This window comes from Centruroides vittatus, unplaced genomic scaffold (assembly GCF_030686945.1).
Source record: "Centruroides vittatus isolate TY-2023 unplaced genomic scaffold, ASM3068694v2 scaffold_435, whole genome shotgun sequence".
NCBI lineage: Eukaryota > Metazoa > Arthropoda > Arachnida > Scorpiones > Buthidae > Centruroides > Centruroides vittatus.
This window is the reverse complement of record NW_027122708.1, coordinates 4,710,773-4,735,120: the sequence shown is the minus strand read 5'-3', so window position 1 is coordinate 4,735,120 and position 24,348 is coordinate 4,710,773. Positions and strand designations below refer to the sequence as shown.

Here is a 24,348-nt window from a genome sequence, read left to right as displayed (position 1 = left end):
ACTGTAATGAGCATTTCATTCCACTTTCAAGCATTTGATTATCAAGTATATGTTTCTAATGTAAGGTAATTTTTAAATTATCAAAAAAATAATAATAATAAAAATAAATTTTTATTTTATTTTATTTTTTATATATATAATTTTAAATGCTGATTAACCACTCAGCAGTGAGAGATGTATATATACGTCGAGGGCGATGGTGTGGCAGTGGTGAGGGACGTATATATCCGCTAAATTCTTTTGGGGGTATCGCCAAAAACTACCACAAAAAAAAATTCACATAAAAAATAAATTACGTAACAACAAAAAAAGACTTTTCTTTACTAGACATAACTGTTTACAAATACTTTTTCTGAAACGGAAATGAGAAAAATTGCGTGAAAAAATACTTTAAAAATTTTTCAGGTATATTCTCCACTACTAAGGGATAGAACCATACTTGACTCTCCCACTGCTGAAAGGTTAAGAAATAAGATTTAAAAAATAAATTAGACAGAAAAGAGTAAATTGTGTTACCTAATCTAATAAAATTTAATAAAGTAAATTATATGCATAATTTATGTCATTTTCTAGTAAATGAAAATGTGTATTTTTTCAATAAGTAGTGGGAAAGTTTGTTAACTTCAAACTAATCTAAATAGAATTATGTTAAAAACTTATTACTGGTTGCTATAATTAATTTATAAAAATCTGATTGTAATATTAACAAACAAACAATCTTAATCAATCATAAAGGCACATACACACTCCATTTTTTGAACAAAAATGAGAAAAATGAATGATCTAAGTATTTTCTATATATTTCAAGTAAATTCAATCTGTTTACCTAAGGCCTACAAATAATATTTATTTTTTAATAATAAGATTTTCTTCATTATTTTATTCAATAAGTAGGGTCTGTTAAATGCCATGTAACATTTTTCCTTTATTTTTCAACATGCTCATTAGTTATTTCTATCTAATTTACTATTTATTCTCAATATCATATTTATTAAAAAATTCTAAATAGAATTCATGTTTTAATTTGAAAATAATATAAATAATTGCTATTGAAAAAAAAATTTTTAATCCTTTTTGTATGCAGTTTTGCCATCACTATGAAATTCAAAATGTAAAAATGTTAGAACATCACTTTTTTTTTAATCTAAATCTAATAATTTCACATTTATTGTGATTGATCTTCATCGTTTAACTTAAAATATCACTGGTTCTGAATAAAAATGTTCTTAACAAATTGCCTTCTAATTCAATAAAAATAATTCATCTATACACACCAGGGTGAAACCACTTAATCCTCTTGCAAACTTTGTAACCGGTGCTGTCAAAGTTTGCACGCGAACGTTTTCGGCCCCTCACTAGGTCCTTTGAGCTAGACTCTCTTTTTTTGACCGTTACATCGAAGAATATCCACTTTCCGAATAAAAATTCGATAATTCGAATTCCGAATCTATCGAAACCGCATGCCATCAACATTCAAAATTTTTTACGTAACACGACCACGTGCTTATCTTCGTGATGTATACCATCTAATCTCAATCTGATTGCATCTTTTATCCATGCGACTTCCCTGTAAGGGTCTCTCTAGTCGTTTTGCCTCCATTACTTCGTATCGCTCTCTTGTATTAGGGCCTGCCATGCTAATGATAACTTTATCTCGTCCTTCGAATTGATTGGTTGGGTGTACTTTAATGCTTTACAAATCTCTACTTGCTCTAACTATCTAAGGTGGTTTGTGTGCTGTGTGGTGATGAGGAGTTTAGCGCTCGTGAAGTCTGCTGTGATTTCCGGATCTGAGGAGTATACTGCAAGTGCGGTGCTGCTTCTGTTATTTCTAATGTCTTGCTGATGTTCCTTCCACCTAACTTCTACCAATTGCTTCGTGGCACCAATGTACATTAAATCTCTGTTAAATCTATGGTCCTTTAAAGGGACCGCGTACACCCCTGGAAGCTTTTTCCTGTCCGGCCTATCCTTATCATTACGCAGGATTTGAAATATCGACGGGCATCGTCTGTATGTGATACGTATTCCTTGTTTCTTCGCAATTCTTATATATAACGATGCCAACAGGGGGTTGTATGATACAGGTACTATTCGTTGTGTCGGTTTGTCCAATGCAGTCATTAGGGGGTGGCGCCTGACGGGTACCGTCTTCATATTGCCTCTCTAGCTTCTGTATTAATCCATTATATCCGTGCCCCTATGCTACTTCTCGCAGGTACTTCATTTCTTGTTCTAGCGCTTCCTGTGTCGAGCAGTACGTGTGCGCCTTTTTGACCAGAGTCCCGAACGCTGCCAATTTGTATTGGTAAGGGTCACAAGAATCCGCTGGTATGTACGTCGGGAAATTAGAAGTCTTGCGGTATACGGAGGTATTCATGCTGTTTTCTCCTGATTCAATGCTCAGGTCCAGGAAATGTACCGCAGTCTCGCTATGTTGCTCAAGCTCGAAATTGAGGCCATACAGGTTGTCATTAAACTGCTCTAAGAATACCTTGACGTCTATGTCTGTTCTCCATAGTACCATGATGTCATCCACGTATCTCGTATATAAGCCTATGTTATTGCCGTAAGGTGGAATTATCCTCTCTTCCAGTTGCCTGATTACAAGCTCGCAGATGTTGCCCGAGACCGCACTGCCCATGGCTACGCCTCTCCCCTGAGTGTAAGTAATTCCTCCAAACTGAAATATCGAACAGTAGCAAATTAAGTGCACCAATTCCAATATCTGATTGTGTAATTTCTCATCATTCACGTATTGGAAAACCAATACTCAGTATCAGGTTCAGAGGAATTGATAGAAACTCTCAGAAGCACGGAACGCCCAAATCGAATCTCCATCATGGATTTCCGGTTCCTGTACTCGTCCATCGAATTGCCGCCATGTTTTTGCGCACTTAGAGACTTTCTTTTCCAATACGTGAATGATGAGAAATTACACAATCAGATATTGGAATTGGTGCACTTAATTTGCTACTGTTCGATATTTCAGTTTGGAGGAATTACTTACACTCAGGGGAGAGGCGTAGCCATGGGCAGTGCGGTCTCGGGCAACATCTGCGAGCTTGTAATCAGGCAACTGGAAGAGAGGATAATTCCACCTTACGGCAATAACATAGGCTTATATACGAGATACGTGGATGACATCATGGTACTATGGAGAACAGACATAGACGTCAAGGTATTCTTAGAGCAGTTTAATGACAACCTGTATGGCCTCAATTTCGAGCTTGAGCAACATAGCGAGACTGCGGTACATTTCCTGGACCTGAGCATTGAATCAGGAGAAAACAGCATGAATACCTCCGTATACCGCAAGACTTCTAATTTCCCGACGTACATACCAGCGGATTCTTGTGACCCTTACCAATACAAATTGGCAGCGTTCGGGACTCTGGTCAAAAAGGCGCACACGTACTGCTCGACACAGGAAGCGCTAGAACAAGAAATGAAGTACCTGCGAGAAGTAGCATAGGGGCACGGATATAATGGATTAATACAGAAGCTAGAGAGGCAATATGAAGACGGTACCCGTCAGGCGCCACCCCCTAATGACTGCATTGGACAAACCGACACAACGAATAGTACCTGTATCATACAACCCCCTGTTGGCATCGTTATATATAAGAATTGCGAAGAAACAAGGAATACGTATCACATACAGACGATGCCCGTCGATATTTCAAATCCTGCGTAATGATAAGGATAGGCCGGACAGGAAAAAGCTTCCAGGGGTGTACGCGGTCCCTTTAAAGGACCATAGATTTAACAGAGATTTAATGTACATTGGTGCCACGAAGCAATTGGTAGAAGTTAGGTGGAAGGAACATCAGCAAGACATTAGAAATAACAGAAGCAGCACCGCACTTGCAGTATACTCCTCAGATCCGGAAATCACAGCAGACTTCACGAGCGCTAAACTCCTCATCACCACACAGCACACAAACCACCTTAGATAGTTAGAGCAAGTAGAGATTTGTAAAGCATTAAAGTACACCCAACCAATCAATTCGAAGGACGAGATAAAGTTATCATTAGCATGGCAGGCCCTAATACAAGAGAGCGATACGAAGTAATGGAGGCAAAACGACTAGAGAGACCCTTACAGGGAAGTCGCATGGATAAAAGATGCAATCAGATTGAGATTAGATGGTATACATCACGAAGATAAGCACGTGGTCGTGTTACGTAAAAAATTTTGAATGTTGATGGCATGCGGTTTCGATAGATTCGGAATTCGAATTATCGAATTTTTATTCGGAAAGTGGATATTCTTCGATGTAACGGTCGAAAAAAGAGAGTCTAGCTTGAAGAATGACCTAGTGAAAGGACGAAAACGTTCGTGTATGAACTTTGACAGCACCGGTTACAAGGTTTGCAAGAGGATTAAGTCAATAAAAATATTTAATATATTTCACATCTTAGTTCTCAAATAGTAATGCTTCAAAATGTTTAATGAATTGGTAAGTTAATATTGTTTCAAATTTCTCAATGAATTTATATTAAAAAATTAATTTCAGAACAACAAAATAATTCAAAAATAACGAATCAAAATATTAATAAGATGCTCAATGATAGAAAAAGAATAACCATGGAATAAAGTAAAAGGAATCGATAGGATATATAAATAATAAAGAAAACATCTCTGATATACTATACTACCTTATATATGCCAATAATGTGTTACAAGTGAATTCTCTAAATCACAAAGATTTTATCTGTGATCTTGTTGGTGATTATATTTAATGTGTGCAAAAACAAGAAAAATTCCAGGGGTTGCAGTAATCGAGCTAGTGCCATTGGAGGGTCATAGTGTATGTGAAATTAAGAGGATGTTTTTTATAACAATACAGTGAGTAAAGTTTTTGTAAAGAGAAAGGACTAAATTTGATTTTCATTTCTTGATAAAACAAGAAATCTAACAAATCTATACAAATAAAAGGCCCTGTTTATGAAATTATCTTTACAGATATTCTGTGTATAAATACAAAAAAATTAAACAGTCTTTATGTTAGCAAAATAATATAAATGAATTAATTACCAATTCCAACTTGAGTTGAAGCTTGTTGTAACTGAGGATTTCTCTGATGCAAAATATGCTCATATTGGTCAGATTGTGCATTAGAAAATCCAGTCGACATTCTTGGGCCAGGCATACAAATCTGTCCTGCTGGCCATTGTTGACTCCTAACCTGTAACTGCTGTTGCTGTTGTTGTTGTTGTTGTTGTAACATTAACATGCGAAAACGTGCTTCTTGAGGTCCTCCTCTTAAAGCAATTAAACGCTGCTCAACAACTTGGGAAGGATGCCTAAATGGAATTTCTGAACCTAAATTAAAAATAAATACATTTTATTTTTTGTAGCAAATATTTTATATTAAAAAACTATAACAAAAATTATTATTATATTCAAACTTTATAATACAGTAAATTTAATTATATGATTACAAAAAATAAAACAAAACTGATATACTACCTAATGAATTATTTGCAAAAAGCCTATTATTATGTTTATTACTACTATTTAATTTATATTATTTATTGACTTCTTTTTTTTTAATTATTATATTTTATATAATAAGTTAATATGTTTTATTGGAATATTCCATTTATACTTTCAAGTAATTTGAAACAAACAAGAATTAAATACCAGTAATAATACAACTATAAAAGCATCGTTGTTATTAAAAGATTGTTCTAATAATTTTTGAAAGAAATATTATCAATATAATGCAATTGATTATAATGCATGGAAATACATTTTGATTACAAATGATAAAGGCTTAAATACGAATAATTATTTTTATCCATATTCTGTCACTTATTTAACTATATCAGAAAAACTGATATATCTCAACTATGATTTATCAACATTTTATATAAATTTTTTTCTTACAGCAAAAAACAGATATATATTTAAATCATCAATTACTAAATAATTCTTATAAAAATTAATACAAGTTTTAAGTTACTTTTCATTCAATTACAGAAGCATAGATATGACTATTTTGGCATACTGTAAAATTTTCATAATCAAATGAAAAGCGTTATTATAAAATACTGATAAAGTATATTGAAGCAAGAATTAAAAACAAAAGATTTTTCTAATAAATAAATAAATAAATAATTTTTCACTTCAGAACAACACACATACAGGGTCTTCCCAAAAAAACCATTTTAAGTTATTATAATTATGTTTATTAGAATCTGAGAATGTTGTAATGTACATTAAAACATTGAAAAACTGTCCAAGTTGCACATTTGCACAATTTCTTAATGCAGGAACTTGTGTCATATGGTACACATACAATCAATACGCAAGTTCTTTCTACACTCGCTATAGCATATCAGTTATCATTCTTCCCACAGCAGTCACAATTCTACAATTCCTGAGATTACTCATGTTGCACAATGATGAGTGATTTTGATTTTGTGAACTGCAGAACACAAAATACCTTTTCTATTGAAGAGTCACTGTTTTCATTTATGGTGCTTCCTAGAGGCAGTAGAAAATATGTTTGAATGCAAATGGAAGATGAAACTCAAATAGTTACTCTATTTATTGGTTTACATTGTATACTTCTCAGGTAATAATTAACATAGTTACAGTAATTTAAATGATAGTAGCATTTTTTGAAAGACCCTGTATTAACTGCAAATATAATACACACATTGTAGTGTCATATTATTAGACAACCAAAAGTTCCATTTAATCCTAAAATATGCAATTACTAATTTATTAATTGCAAAGACATAATAATTTATTTATTTTAATATAAGTAAAATAAATTTTAAATATAAATATAAAAAAAATTTTGAAACCTTAAAGATGTACAAAATGCATAGGTGTTTTTAATCAATACATTAAATATGAATTTATTGTAAGAGTTAAAATAAAAAATAAAATGTACAATAATAATTTATAACTATAAAATTTACATCAAAATACTAAACATTTATGCTAAATTTACCAGACTGTGGAAAGCGAGCTCTCATTCCAGGTGGATATGGATGACGAAAACCATCTTCATTAGATGAACTGCGAACTAACATATTAGGTGTTCCTAATAAAAAAATTTATATTTCTAAATTTTCTATTAAAATGCAGAATTATTTCTTACAAAATTAATATGCTGGAAAGACATATAGAGATGAGATTATATTTATAATCAAATTGACTGGTATATTTACAACTAATTTTCCAGCATTCATTCTGTGTTTCAAACAAGTATTTTCAATCCTTTTAAAGGATCATCTTCAGATTGAACAAACATTATAAATTATACAAATGTATTATTATACAGCAATCATAAAATGAATTTACCAGAACACATTCAAAATTTATCTCATCTCTAACAGATTGAATCATTCTATTAGCCAATTAGTTAATAAAATAATTCAATAGCTGTAACCAGTTTTCTGCTAGATTGTGTAACATTTAGATTTCTATTTTATTAAAATAAATGTTACAATATATTGATTACAACTATTTTATACCTTATACTATACACCATAATCATTTTCAAATTGGTAAAAACATCAGTTTATTTGCTCTGAGCAAACATTTTTTGGCACTTTTTAAAAGCCATCATCGGGCTATTATTTCAAATCAAACAATCATTTTATTACATTGTTTTACTAATGTAATATATAAAACTATGAAATTTTAAGTGAAATTTCATCATAGTCCAGTAATAAACTGTTTGTGGACCAGCAATGGTCCACAGACAGCGTGAAAAGCAATGGTCTAAAATATATATGTTACATCAAAATACATGATATCATTATTAGATTGCATATATACAGTATATATATAATGCATGTCTATATAATTACATACACTGAAATTAGTTAAACTTCAAAAAACAAAGGCATAATAGGAATAGAAAACTCTAAAAAATTTGAACATAGAACAGATGAAAACTGTGAAACAAAACTCTTAAAGTATAAAATTTTAATTTAGCTATCCCTCTATGAGAAATCTCATTAAATCATCTAAGACGCTACTTAGAAAGTATGTTTAGATCAATGAAATAATGTATGGAAGAACACTGATCTATTATTATGAGATATAAAGAATAAACAACACTAACAACACTATTAGAGTTATATGAACAAATCATAATCTTCTAAGATGCCCTCAGGTTCATTAAAGAAATGCATCCAACACTTTATATCCTAAAATATTTTTTCTATGTATTTTAAAACTAATTGAACTTTGAACTTTTAAACTAAATTTTATAATGTTTTTGGATTGAAAAATCTATCCTTAAAAACACATCAATAAATTTGAGAAAGAGTCCAGAGCAGTAATTTTGATATAAAAATCAATATTTGTATTTATTCTAATATTTGTTAAAAACTCAAATTCAACAAAAAAGTTCATAAGATCTTATCTTTGACATTACTTCCATTTTAAATAATACATTGTCCATTGGGTTCAATTCATTTGAGGAAGTCAGCAGAAAATTTCAAATTTCCAATCTTCAAGCAAGCTTCTCGAATGATTTTACCAAATTTGGGCAAGAGTCAAGTCACCAGCAGAGGATAAAAAGGGATTGTTTAAAAAAGAAGAGATTCTTTCCCTCTCAAAAAAATCACAGAAAATTCCTCTCCTCCTGACAGTGATGTATGGTACCACCTGGATTTTCAATAGTTAGTGCATTCAAATCTCTCTCTCAATTTGAGAAGGTATTTATCTAACAAACTGATTATAATCTCTCTCTTGATCAGGCTTAGATTAATTAATAGGAAATGTGCACAAATTATCAATTTGTTAATTATTTGTTTATGCTTGTTATTTTATTTTTAGCTTTAATATTACTTGCTAGTTGAGTGAATCATTTCTGGGTTGTTGTTCTCTGAAATTCCTCCTCTATTCTCTTACCCTGAGTCCCCACACATGATCACTTGTGCTCAAAAAAGTTTCCAATGTCCCAAAGAAAATACAGGTGATGTCAGACGTCCTGACTTAGGGCAACACAAATTTTTTTCTTGTCGCATTTGCAATATACGTATACATATATATAAAAATGAATTATTAATTCAATAAAAATCTGTTTATTGTAATTATGTATATTGTTATTATTCATTTAATGTTAGCACATGCCAAAACATGTAAGCTAATGTACCCTTATATAACTTTGTTTATTGGGATCAGAGTTTTTGTTATAGTTATCATTATATTCAGATAACTAGGCATTTTTAAGCTATCTTTTTGCATTACAGTATCAGCCTCAAGATGTAACTGATAACAAGCAATTACTATCAATCTTAACCAGTACTTTAAAGGTTAAATGTTTTTATCATTTAACTAATTATAAGCTTAAAGTACAGTAGTTCAAGCTGCTCATATTTCTTACATGCTGGATGAATTATTGTTAATTAATACTTCTTCAAGATATACATTTTTTAAAATGCTTTATCATGTCCTTTTAATGTTAGACTCTACAGAATTTTCATTAATCATAAGCTTATTTACCTATCCTGCTTAATGTTATCATCAGCATAGGAGAGTCCCAAGCAGATATAGTGTAATGTCAATTATCCAAAAATCAATTTCAGAGCATACTAATTCCAAAAATGATGACGTTTTTACACAATAACAATTGTTGGCCATCTCCAGTAGGTTCACTATTAAGCTATATTGTTATCAACATTAGTGTCAGATTTTATTTATTACAGATCAAACACAAAAGCATGATTAACGATGACAGCTTTTAATGCATTAAATTAAAAGCTTTATTGTGCATAGGCACAGTGACACATTTTGTGCATTAGAAACACCATTTACATAATTATAAATGCAAACTAAAATAGATTTTTCAACTTTTATGATAATCAAGGAAGACATTGATTTGCAGCATTAAAATTGGAAAAAGAAAACTAAACAAGGTAAAATAATAAACTTTTTCAAAAACGTATTGTAATAAATAATTTTTATGTGAGTATTGTGCTTTATTTAATATTAGTTTTATTATTATATATTTTTGACTTTGAATTCAAAGTTTCATCAGTACATTTCCAGATTGCAATAAATGAGTAGTGCTTATTTCTTACCATTTGTATATAATAAATTGCTATGCCTTAACCTTTATTATTGTATTAAAAAAACTAATATTTATAGTTTACTTAAGGTATTTATCTTTTTTTTCTTTCCCTACCAAGTGTGATCGGTGATCCAAAATTGCCCTGCTCTGATTATTTCAGATAAACAATGTTCTATCACATATGAAAATCAAAACAAAAAATTTTTAAAAAGTTACTATGATCAATATGTTTTCTAACAAAAAGCTGCCACCATACGATTTAGAATATTACCAAGTCTGCCACTGGATAGATTAAAATTGAAGATGTCTGTAAGATCCGCCAATTTCTGAATTTTTACCTTTGTTTTAATTTGGATGTTTTATTGTGTTTTTTTAAAGGAACTATTTTAACCCGGCGGCCTAGCAGCCTCAAAGGAAAGGTCCAGTCGTCAAAGGGTGTTCTAGAACACAGTTAAGAAATAAATGGTGGACCCAAAAATTACTTTTTGAACAGACTACGTCTACTTGAATCGACTAAAAAATTATCTAAAGACGAAATTTAATAATTAGAATATTACATTATTTTAAAAATTACATATACACACAAATTATATATAAGTACAAATCATAAATATAATTATTATAGATAACATCCAATAAATATAGGAACAAGTAATACCAAAACCAGTCTATAAATTAACAATATACAGATAAACAAACACAAAACTTTTCCTACATAATTTAGTAATTATAATATAACAGATAAATTAAATCAACTATAAGTGCTGTAGTTTAACTCAATACATTTTCAGTACCAATTCAATGAAAGCAGAAAAACTTTTATTTTCTTCAATTAATTATCTGATATAATATAACGAATCTTTAAATCCAAAGGTTCTCCATTACTTTCAAATCTTAATTTCTTATAGCTGTTAAAGTATCAATAAATGTTTTTTACTTTCCATTTTATCAGAACTTCTTTAGAAATGATAATTGTAATATGCTTATATCCACTTTATGCATCCAAATTCAGATAAAAATTTACTTTTTAATTTTAAAATGATCTATTTGTATTTCTACATGTTATGAGGACTAATTATTAACTTCTCAAATATAGAACATATTCTACTTTTTCTAATTATGCCTCCTTAATTTTATCATTTGAAAACTATAAAAAATTAAGTGGTTTTTCAATATGTTTCTATTCTCTTACTAATCTTTTCACTTTTTCAAAATTCTTTCTTAACATATTTGCTATTTTTTAATGTAAAAAGTTCCACGTTTTTCTCAGGTTTAACATCAAAGGTTCCCAATTTACTAATGATCAGTGTGTATTTCATTTTAATGATAAAACAATTTCTAGAATATAATAAAATATATTTTTTTATTCCAGTATTCTCTCCAGAGATTTTGACCAGTAGAGTGGAAGAGGAGTTGCTGGGTCAAGCAAATATTAAAAATTAATAATAATAATAATAATAATAATAATAATGATAATAATATTTGGTGAACCCAGCAACTACTCCTGTGCAGTAATAGAATAAACAGTTCAGACTATGAACAAATCAGATAAAAAACACTTTTGTGAAAGATTTTTATGTTCAGACAACAAACATATGTTTGTATAACGAACACATTACAGAACAAACACAAACACAAGAAGAAGCAATGTAAAATAAGTTACAGATTGGTCTTCCCTTGTCTTCAGGCAATAATTTGAAACTTTTCAAAGTGCAGAAGACATCGGCATCGACACTCAACCTGGTATATACTGATTAGATAGTATTCCTCCGAACTTTGAAACTCTCCCTTGTAATTCCAGCCTTTTATTTTTCTGACAGAAACAATTCTTTTATAGTATTCATGAGACTGTCGGATGGGCACTTGTTAAGTTTTGCATCGGTTTTTATTTTCAAAAGGTGAGAGTATAATACCAAAGGTGGAGAGTGGGCAGATGTCTGATGTTGTTGGGCAGTATGACTTGAACAGGTCTACAGTAGGCCACAGTTCAATCTTATCTAAGAAAGATACAGTATAATCAAGAAGACTCAAACAGATTAAGGAGTAACAAAAATCACATCTGAGAAATAAATAATGTTGAAGAGCTCATAACGGAACCTGAAACTGATCTGATGACAGAAGAATGCCAAGAACTCTTAAATAAAGAACACCAAGAAACTCGGCGAGATATGTTTTCTTCTGAAAAAGAGGATTAACGCCGATATCTGCTCTTAAACATCTTTTGAAGTGGGAGGATGTCAGAATGACGGTCTTAGAATCGCATCCAAACCAAGTTGAGGTTAATAGGCTTGGGGATCTCTACAATTACAATGCTATTAAATACTTCTGAAAAATCCTGAAGAAGAGAGAAAAGCAATCAACATTAGACAGATTCTTTAACCCCCACAAATGGAAAAACATGAAAGGTAAAAAATGCAAGACTATGTATATATGTATTTTTATTATTACATATAAATAAACTTATTTAAAAAATATATAATTTTTTATTTATTTTTCAGTTTCCAGAATGCATTAATCAAATTCCCATAAAAATATATGGTAACTCGATAATTGGTTAATGAACAATTTGGGTAGCAAACACGATCTTGGAACAGATTACGTTCATTAACTGATCACCCATTGTAAGTGAGTCAGTGTGTGTGTCTGTATTCAGGAATTTCCTAACAATATGACATGTATTTAATATAGTGGCCTTCTGTAGTGTTATGTACTGTACATGTTTCTATTCAACTGTAATGTTTCCAGGCTTTTGTGTAGTGTGTGTGGTATGACACCTGAAGAGGAGAAGATGACAGGTACAATAAGCACCCTATCTATACTTCAAAGATCCCGTATTTCCTGGGCATGTTCTGTGTACTATCCTTTGCAGACCTTTTTCTCATTTTCCCATTCAGATCCAATTTAAATTATTAAAAAATCAAACACAGATAATTTGAAAAATGTTTTTATTTGAAAGCACTTTTCCTATGAACACAGTAATGTTAGGATGACATTAAGCATATACTTTCATGTTCTAACATATATTATTACATTCAAGCACATATTCTCATATTTTTTATATAATTGTTATATATATTTTTTAATATTATACTATGTAAACTTCTATCATAATATCCTAAAAATCTTTAAGAAAATTGTTTATGTCCCAATCACTGAAACTGGTACCTTTGCATGCCACCATAACCCTAATTTGAGCAGCTGATATGAAGTATATTATAAAACAAGCTCACACAATATGATACATAATCAATATCTATCAAAATTTACAAAAAATACAAATAGTTCCTTACTAGCTCAACAGATGGTAATACTGGTAGTTAGCAAATCCTGCTCGACATAGAATCTACTGAAAGAAATCTGATGTCATTCATGGTTGACATTAGACTGGAAATGGCATTTTACATTGTTGAACAGTGATTGAAATAGGAGTGCAGAGAATTAAAACAGGATGAATAAATATCTTGCACTATTTAGTAAGTGTAAAGACCTACTTTTGGATTCTATACAAAATTTATATCATATACTCAAAATCTTACACGTATCTCTGGAATTCCATGCTGTCAAAAAAATAAGTGGCATGCTTTCATCTATATTTTTAGATGAAAATTCCTAATAATAATTGGTTTATTCTCCTTGTAGTCAACAAGGAATCCTACTTACCAGATGAAAAAAATAATGGCTTAATTCCTAAAGATGTTTTTCAAAGATTCACTAAAATTATTATAGTCTATAATCAATACTAAAAATAACTTGGCACTTATTGTTTCTTCTCCTCAAAATTTTTCTAATTCTGGCAGATACAGATGTAAAGCAGATGTAACATTATTACATTCTTCTACTCCCCTTTTCAAGCATTTATGCATCTAGGAAAGTTGTTATAAGCAAATTTTCCAATAGAAAATTTACTCCCCATCATAGAGCTTCTAAAGCTTATCAATTACAGATCTACTTACAAAAGAGATTATCTGTGAATCATATTTATTAGTAATATTGACTGAAACTATGCTTTAAGACAATAATAAATCCATCTGTAACACACTATTTATCTCTTACAAAATCATCATTGAACATATGCAGCACTGCAAGAACTATTAAAAAACAAACAATGCCTAATAAACTCATTTGTGGTTTCATGACAATGCACAATTGCATGTATGATTTCAATGACAGAACAATTCTGATAGTAAACATTCTATCACCTATCCATAGCTACAATCTCATCACATCCTCTGATTTCCATCTGTTTTTTGCATTTGAGGACATTTTTAGCTAGACAATGATTCAACAGCATGAAGAGACATTATCATCAACCCAAAATTAAATTAAAAACATAGCAGTGAACTCCTTTTATGAACATATCAAGTACAAAGATAAAAAAAGTATCCCTATACAAAGTGTTTCAATTTTGGAGATGACTATATTCAAACAAACATAGACCTATGCAAACTTTTAATAATAAAGAAACTGTAAAATGTTTTTTTCGGTTCCTCTGTAGTCAGTAATTTCTTTATAATCAAAACATATTTATTGACAAAAATAAACAGTGCCTCCTTTCATATATTAATGAGACCCCCTCACATATGAATATATAAACCTGATCCAATTTCAGATATTGATATAAAGTGGCTAACATATTTAAACTTTATATGGTAAACATTTTTAAAATTTATTGCCTTTATCTCTAATTTTATCACAGACACATTGAAAAAGGTTGAGTTCTAAAGCTGGACAATTGCAGTTATTGAAATATAAATTATCAGAAAATAAAAATTATTTTCTGATAATGGATTAACAATATTAATAAATTTAATATAAATTTTGTTGAAATTTTTATTTCAGTTTTCACATATTAAAAGTTTCTAAAAATCTGAATAAAAGACAAAAGAGACAAAATTTCTATTTGAATTCATTTGAATGAAGGTACATGTGAATTACTATGATAATGTTACTAAATTTAAAAAGAAATAGTTGTATAATTACTGAAACTAATATTTAAAATTAAATAAAATATATTTCAGCCTAAAGTTAAAATGAATTTAACTGTATATTTCACCAACAAGAATATTTAAATATCAGAGTATTTTATTCAAAAAATCAGTTATTCAATATATAAAAATGATTTATTAAAAAAAATTTGATTGACATTAAAGATTTATTCAAAACATCTAGTTGAACTTCATTATTATACATTTCACAAAAAATTAGTATTTAATCATAAATATTCTTTGTCATTTCTTTATATGAATGAAAAATAACAAATCAACATTAAACTGAAACATATTTCAATACTTGTCAGTAGAAAAAAATTACTAATAAATCAAAACAAAATTTTTAAAGCATTCACTTAAACTTATAATATAATACAACTTAATAAATTATATATTGTTATTTTAAAATTTATAAGAGTAAAGACAATTTTATATAAAAATGTCTGTTCTAAAATAAGAAAATTACTACTTTAACACTTTTAGAAGTTAATTTCATTTTCAGAAGATTCAATTCAGAAGAAACAGAACAACATTTTTAAAATAAATGTGAGGCGTATAAATATTCTAAAATCAAGGTTTAAATCTGAATAAGTTTATATTTGTTATAAATTTTTAGATGGTCACATTACAATATATGGATGCAAAAGATTACACAAATTTACTCAAAAGCCTCACAAATTATTTTTTTAAATTCTATATAGTCAAAAAAATAATTTCAAATTAATATTCCAAAAAATTATCCTGTTCTGTACAAAAAACTAAAATAAACAGAATAAACAACCTTTAATCCAGCAATAATTATGATTAAAGAACACACTTAGCTGTATTTGTGGGTAATTTTTGGTTTCAAAGCATGAAAATTGCTGATAAACATATAACAAATAACAAAATGAGCAATTATAAAGTAGAACTTCACATGTATAAATTAAATTATCAATTACAATTAATTAACAGAAGAATAAGACTTAGCTAATAAATATAAATAATAAATTAATAAGTAATAAAACTGAATAGCTAAAAATGTAATTACTATCTTTCATGTACACACTAACTATACAACAAACTTTCATATATTAGATGAGCATTTTGTTCATGATAATTATTCTGTTCTAGTCATTATGTTCTAATATTCTGCAATGCTGAAACATGAAAATGCTACCAAAATGTATAAAATAGACATCAAGTTATTGTTTGATATTAATTGATATTGATTAATCGGTTAATGTAATTAATTAAAATATAAAACTTAACAAGCAATTATTTATTGTGACATTGTCACAATGCCAAGGTGCAATTTTTAATCATATTTTTACTTTATTTTATTTAAATTATATGCTCTCCACCTCAAATTAGTAATGGCATCCTCTGTACATCATACTTTTCCATTAACAACAGAGTTGTACCAGTCATTTATCCAACATCTTTCAGGGAAAAATTTTTAATTGAAATAACACGACTTCTGGTTTGCATTGGATGTTCGTATGTAGTTAATCGGGGTCTTCTTCCCTTAAGCTTTTCATATCCAATCTCAACTTTCATCTATCTAACTCTGTTCTCGAAATTAAGGAAAGACAGATAGACAACAGACATCAGTGGGAATTTATAGATCATAATAAAATATAAATAAAAAGTCAGCTACTTTAAAAATAACAATATTGAATAATGTGCCTTTATATATATATATGTATTTGTGTTTGTATGTGTTTGTTTGTGTGTATATACATGCATAAAGTTCTTATAATTATGCATAAATTGATAACATGCAAAAACAATCTATTTAACATATACAGTATTTCAATAGTGTGTGAAAATATTCCTGAATTAATTTAAATACTGAAAAATTATCATAAGAAATCAGTTGAAACATAAGATTATACATTGCAAATAATTCTTTTCACCATATTTAGTAAACTAAAACATGGCAGTATATTGTATCTAAGAATAAAATCATTTTACACTGTGTAAAATCTTTAGAAAGATATCCATGTTACAGAATTAAATTTTAAAAATTTGAACTGGATTATTTAATTTTTAAACTGCTCAGGAAATACAGTATGGAATTAATAGTGATATTATTATTATATTCACTATGTATGAATGAAAAAGATACAGAGAAGAGAAAAGATAAAGTGAAGTGAATTTTAAGGAATGTAAACAATAATAAGATATGTGTTTTGAACTAAAATACATATACCAGATTTTCTTAAAATTTCTCTTTGAATTTCAAAGGAAACCTGCATGTAAATTAAATAAAACATATATTTAGCATTTGACATAAATTAGCTAAACAAAAACTGTTATAACAAAAATTATTAAAAAATTGTAATCAAATTATATTTGAAAAAAATGCTGATGAAAAATATTTAACATAATATATCTAATCTTTTAACTTCTGAAGCAAAATTGAAGTTATTTAGAACTCAAATACCATAAGTTATAAATATATGGAGTGAATCAAAGATAATTTAAATCTCATATCTATAAAAGTATTCATGCATCTATAGAAATTGGGATATTTTCTTCAAAATGAATATTTCCAAGAAAAGAAAATCTAACTGCATACATAAATTGATATTTATCAATAAATCTTTATAAATTTTTAAAATCACATATGTTTGTGTCCAATCTCCATGAGCACATGCAGATTGGGGCAATAAAAAATGTTTGGTACACAAAATATGTTTTCGTTTTTCTAATATTGTTGAGCTGAACAGATGTAACAGATCATGTGGCAAGAAAAGAGAGGTTGAGTGTGAAAATAAGGAAAGGCAATTGGACTCTGTGCCGAATAGAATAAAGTCATATCTTTTTAATCTGTGTAAAGTGTCATTTGTATAAGAACTCATGTGAGTTTCCTACTTTTGCAACACCAAAATTGTTGCTTTATATTTTATACCTAATTTACACAAACCATTGAACATTCAAATTTTTATATTAATCAATACAGATGTGTATAGTCCATATAAAAATTAGGTTAATGACATAAAAATAAAAACAGGAATACTACATTAAATCAATCACAATATATATATATATATATATATACAAACGGCAATGTAAATTTTGTTCACCAATTAAATAACGAATGTCAAATAAATAAGACAGGAAAGATCATATAGCATAAACAAGCAAAATATTTAATAAACAATGAAAATAAATTACAAAATATTAAATTAATACATCCAAACTATAAATATTCAAGAACTGGTAAAACAAAATAATAGTATTGAACAATTCAATAAGAAAATATAAAGACAAATTAAGAAAGTATAAATATAAATGGTAGAAGGAAAATATAAATTGTAATTTGAAGATAATACAATTTTTTTTTATTGTAGATTTTTGTTTAAAGACATTATAATCCATTTTGTATTTTAAATTTATGTTTCATCATATAACTTTAAAAACTGATATTTTCAAATTTAAATATAATAAAGTAAAAGTAATTATGGGTATATTAATTTTTATTTTATTATTTATTAACAATAATTGTATTAGTTTTTATTTTAGATTTATTTTATAATAAAATTTAAATTTTTTTCTTCACTTTTGCCTTTCTTTTATTTTTAAGCTTATTTTATATTGTTACTGGGTGTTTTTAGATTTATCATTATTATTCTATATAATAGTGTGCATTTTATTAAAAGAATATAACTAAATTTATAATGTCAAAATATCATATAATGATTTAAAAATGATGTTCCATTTCTTTAAAAATAATATTCTAAAGATAGAATATAGATTGTTAAAAGAATATTAAAAAAAAGATTAATTTCTTAAAAGCAAAGCCTTCTATAATTACTTTAATTAAATAAAATTATACAAAATAATAAAATCATATTCCTTAATCATTTAAATTTTGTATTCTAAACATTACATCAAATTCTTATCTAATGTAAAACTTTTTTCAAATTAATTTCTATTTGTTTAAACAAATACTTCAGGTAATTATTACAAAATTAATGTTACAAAAAAACTTTTTTTTTTTACCAGAACGTTGCAAGTTTTCCGCTAATTGAGCTTTTGTAAGATCTTGAGATGTACTTTGAGAAATACTAATTCCTATAGGAAATGCATTACTCTGAGTTGTCACTGGACATAAATCTTGGCGTTGTTCTGAGAAAATTGAATTAGACTATTAAGTGACAATTGCATGTATTTTACTTTTAAATGATATTAAATTATATAAACAAAAAGTTAAATATTTATGAATTTTTTTCATAACTTTTGCAAAATAAAATGAGATTGCATATTATAAAAATTATTTCCTTAATTAAAAATTTAAATATACAGGGTGGGCCAGTGAAAACGAAACGGCAGAGTGTTCGTGTTCGTCCAAGCAAATCGCTCGGACAGGTCGATTTTATTCTCGAAGGGACATCTTTTGCAATAAAGTTTTTGCGATTCTGAATACAACAGACAACAAAAAAGTTTTAAAAACTCATTTATTTTGTATTAACTAAACAAACATTTATTTCGAAAAAATTGTTTGTTTAGTTAATATTCAGATTCGCAAAAACTTTATTGCAAAAGATGTCCCCTCGAGAATAAAATCGACCTGTCCGAGCGATTTGCTTGGACAAACACGAACACTCTGCTGTTTCGTTTTCGCTGGCCGACCCTGTATGTTTTAACTGAAACACATACCAAAAATAAATAAGATAATATTACTTTTTTATGAGTTATTTTTAAGTTAGAAAATGAATTAATTAAACATTACCAATTCATAAATATTTTAATAATTAAAATTATTAATTAATTAAGAATTTAGACACATCTAAAAGATAAGCTGATAAATGTTGTCTTCATGTATATTAAACTACACATTAATTTAATTTAATTCTACATAAAAAATCAATATAAAAAAAATCCAGTAATATGTATAAATATGAACAATTAAATTAGTTATAGTAAACATAAAAGAGGAATGGCTTTATACAAAAGGCAACTGAATAATTGTAATATATTACTTATAATATAGTATTTATAGTAGTATTTAAGTGCTAGAAAAGTTCAGAATGTGCAAATAAATGACGCCATTATTTTATATACAGGGTTCCTACTCAAATTCTTGTTTTGAATTCCCTGACTTTCCCTGATTTTCCCTGACCAACTTTGTCCAAATTCCCTGACCCTCACATTTCTTACAGTGTGGAATATCGACATAATGAAACAGCATTTTATTTACCATGAACATTGATTCAGTATATCTATCCCTCTTTTTTGCACAGTTGATATGTTTCAAAGACTGCCACATTAAAAAAATACAGTACATACCGGTACATCTTGTAGAAAAATGTTTGATAGAATCCAAAACTTTAATGTAATGAAAAAATAAGCAACAAATGAAACATGAGCTTTTTATTTTATCATTACTTATCATTATTATTTGTATGTAAATCTAATAAATACAAGATAGCATAAAATCAACAAATGGTATTTGATATACAGTACAAATAGTACTGTACTGTGCTTAAAATGAACTCTTGACTTAGAAACACGTAATTTTAAAACCAATCTTTCAACAAAAAGAGTAACTTTTTTTAAACAGCAACATAATTTTAACAAAAAGTTAAATTTAAAAATTTTCAAATAAAGCATTTTTTCCCTCAAAAAAATTGATCATGTAAAAAAAGAATTAGTTTTCTTTTGTCAACCACATTATATACAATCTATTTTTACACAATTTTAAAATAAAGAGGGATAGGTATAAGTTTACAGTATAGCTTCTCTAACAAATGTATCTAATTTATTGTAAAATCTTTTTATTTTTACAAAATGGACAATCAAAATACAGAGAAACTTCTTAGTATTAATTCTCTTTTTTTCAAAATACAGATAATTAGAAAATAAAAAATTAATTACAATTCACAAAATAGAAGAACTATTAATGTAGTTTTAACTTTTTCTCCTCAAGTGTATTTATTTTCATTTCAATCTCTTTTTCTTCCTTTTCATGATCTTTTCTTAACATTTTCTTGTGTTGTTTTAAATCCTTAAGTTGTTGTGTAAGTTTTCTTTTTTCTTCAGCCCTCAATGCCTGCTGCTTCTGAATATCTTTTTTCTGTTGCAGAGATGCAGTATATAGCTGTCTAGATCCTCTGACTGTTAACAACATATTCTGGTCTATATTTATTTGATCAACACCACTGGCAAAATGGATCCCATCATAAACTAAGCATTGAGCAACTAAACTTTCTTCCTTAAGATTTTCACTCAACAGCGATTTGTTAACTGAAAAACCACTCTCAACACTTGCATTCCCATGTGAGAAAGAAAGAGAAATTTTGATAATAGACCATAGATCTTGCAGTTGCCTATCATCCTTCATAATTTCACAATAAAATGTGTCCAGACCATCATCATCACTCCTTTCAGATATGAAGTCCTCAAACTTTGTAGAATAGGGTTTTATGGATACTTTATTGCAGAGTATATTATATTGTTCTTTTGCTTTGACAGCACATCTTTCATCAATCCTGTTTGTATCATGTAGAATCTCCAGTAAAGCATTGAAATACAATTTTCCAACATTTGATTGCATTTTAATAATTTCTGGGTCTAAGCTGCTCAAAGCCTTCACACATTTGTACTTGACAGGTCCCTTCTCAATAATCTTTTGTGTCATCACTTTCAGCACTTTTTGACAATCTCTTATAAAACACAGAATATCTTTATCGCTTACTTTCAATTCTTTTAAAACCTTTTTTACTCCAAAACCAATATCCAAATTCTTAAGATGTACCAAGTTTTCATTAGCATTTAAATCTATTTTTAGAAACTGCTTGTCGGTGACCCTGTCATTTTTCACAAACTTTCTCATCAGATTCATTAATAATTGAACAACTGCTTTATAAAGATAAGGTGCAAGAGGTTTGTTGCTCTGAAATCGGGTGAGAAAGCTCTCACTTTGTGTACATATTGACTGAAAAAATAAAAGTTTAACTTTAATAAAGGGGTCATTGAGTGCCTGTCTCAAGAATGTAGCCACCTTGCTGTCTTTCAACTTTGTACTGTTGTTTATGTATGTCTTCACAGATTCAATAACTTCTGCTGCACGTTCTAAGCACTCTCCATTCTCCAACCACCTTGTTGAACCAAACTTTTTGGGAAACAATCTGCTTCCACTTATAGCAATGTATTCAGCACGCCGAGTGGGTGAGTCTTTTAGCAAATAGTACAAATTCCGTAGCAGTGGTAACAAATTCCAATCTACTACTTTAAAACCAGCTTTTACAGCACCATGGACTACATGTAAACCACATGTTTCCATTCTCACAAATGATTTACCAACATTCTGTGTCTCCATGTGATCTTCTAATTTATTCAGAAAATTTATGTTTACATTTGGTCCGTCCATACAGATATGAAGAATTTTTGCTAGATCAAGATGAGTGTCTGAAAGGCAATTGAGAAATGCAGAGAAGATCATCTGCTGTACTATGATCCAGAAAGACACTATTTAAATATCTGGTCATAACCTTATCTTTACTCTCATCCCAGTGTTTTATCACAAGATCCATTTGAGTTCTTTGAGCAACTTTGTTTAGTGATTTGTCAAAGGAGATAGTAATATTATCACAACTTGTAACACCATCAATCAATTTTTCTCTGAAATAATGGGCTAGGCCATAATTTATTATATAGGAAGCTTTATCTGGACCCAATTGAAACTGTGTGGCTATAGAACTGTCAGGAAACATTTTTTTGAAAATGTTTTTAATATCAGTGCATGAATTGAGTGACATCTTTTTCTTTACAACTGCCAATGCCCAAGTTATCTCTGCTTTTATTACATCATCTTTTATCACAAAAGGTGTCAATGTGCTGCTAAGAAATGTTGATTTGATGAGAGACTGTTCATTAATGATCTTAGATTTTTCTTCCACAACAGAAGCAGTTTCACACACATTTTGTTGACTATTAGAAGAGTTTGAATTTGTTGGGGTTAAAAACCTTACCAGCGAAGTTTGTTCCGACTTCGATCTTTTTATTTCAACATGACTAGAACTATTTGCATGGGATATTAATGCACACTTTCCCATATTACTTAACGAGAAAACTTTACAACAAATGCGGCAAAATGCTTTTGTGTCATCATCTTTTACAGTTCCTAACCAGGAATTGAATTCTGGATGAATAGCTGGATCTAGCCATTGGAGATTAAACCTCGTTTGTTTCCGTGCCATTATAATTTAAGAATGTAGAAAAACACAAACCTCGAACAATATTATTAAAAGACAGATGAACCAGATCAGATAGCAATGTGTAAGACTTGTTTTGTCACAATACTAAGTACAACATTCTATTAATTAAAAGTAGTGTTGCCAACCAACTCAAAATTCAAATTTACAGCTAGACATTTTTTAATAAAAATACTCAAATCATACTGTTTCCATTAGAACTGTTTGGTTTTTTTAGCTAGATTGTTCATAAATCCACTAAATTAGCTGAATTGGCAACTCATTAAAAGAAAAAAAAATGTTCCATTGCCGCCATTTTGATTTCGGTTTCGATGTAAAGCCAGAGTTTTAATAATTATTTTTAATAATTTTTATTTATTATTTATTTAATTTTGCATTAAATTTCATCTTTTCATAAAATTTTTTTAATAATTCAGACAAAATTTATTTATTTTAACCCTTAATTACAATTCTTATAATTATTGCAAATCATATCACAAACCATCTTTCTCACTTTTATAGCAAATTTTAATTAAATGAACTAATATTATAGAATTTAAATAAAATAAAATAAATACAGAAATAAACATCAAACGAAATTACAATTATACATTAATAAAATATAGAAGTTCAGTGCATAGAATCGTAACTATAAAATCTCATTCTTTTGCAACATAACTATAAAAATAGTTTTGGTGTTGTTTCGCACTAAGATACTAAAAAATTAAAATACATTTGATTAATTTTTTTAAAATTTACCAGCTTTTTAAATTTATAATTAATTATAAGCAAGTTAACATTGGTTAAACTATTGGATTATCTAGTTCACTGTTTCTCAACCACCGGTCCGTGGAGATTCTTGATCGGTCCGCAGAGAATTTTTACCGCTCTGCATTAAAAATTTTCTTATTGAAAAAAATAGTGATAATTTAATAAATAAAAATTTTATAATGTATAAATGATAATAATAATTTTACAATTTACTTCTGTAGTAATTCTTTAATATATAGTAAAGTTTTTTGTTAAAACACCACCGGTCCGCAAAATTTTTTTCACAAATTTTATCGGTCCGCGGGCCAAAAAAGGTTGAGAAACGCTGATCCAGTTGATTTTCAAAACTATAACTAC

The 24,348-nt window shown here is 28.6% G+C and overlaps 2 protein-coding genes across 12 annotated transcripts in view; both read right to left on the bottom strand.

Annotated features, from left to right (window-relative positions):
- LOC136989019 (histone-lysine N-methyltransferase 2C-like) overlaps window positions 1-24,348 on the bottom strand; it is a 293,266-nt gene that overhangs the window by 121,950 nt on the left and 146,968 nt on the right. For 10 of the 11 annotated variants that reach the window (XM_067287031.1, XM_067287037.1, XM_067287034.1 and 7 more), the window contains 3 exons: window positions 19,028-19,153; window positions 6,972-7,064; window positions 5,042-5,329 (listed from right to left, as the gene is read on the bottom strand). In XM_067287031.1, the coding sequence (XP_067143132.1) occupies window positions 5,042-5,329; window positions 6,972-7,064; window positions 19,028-19,153 (507 nt within the window). The remainder of the gene's footprint in view (window positions 1-5,041; window positions 5,330-6,971; window positions 7,065-19,027; window positions 19,154-24,348) is intronic. The other variant, XM_067287039.1, reaches the window with a different exon arrangement.
- On the bottom strand, window positions 20,925-23,226 carry LOC136988957 (uncharacterized). The gene is made up of 2 exons (XM_067286973.1): window positions 22,476-23,226; window positions 20,925-22,438 (listed from the first exon to the last, which is right to left on the bottom strand). The coding sequence occupies exons 1-2, from the start codon at window positions 23,224-23,226 to the stop codon at window positions 20,925-20,927; spliced, it is 2,265 nt and encodes a 754-aa protein (XP_067143074.1).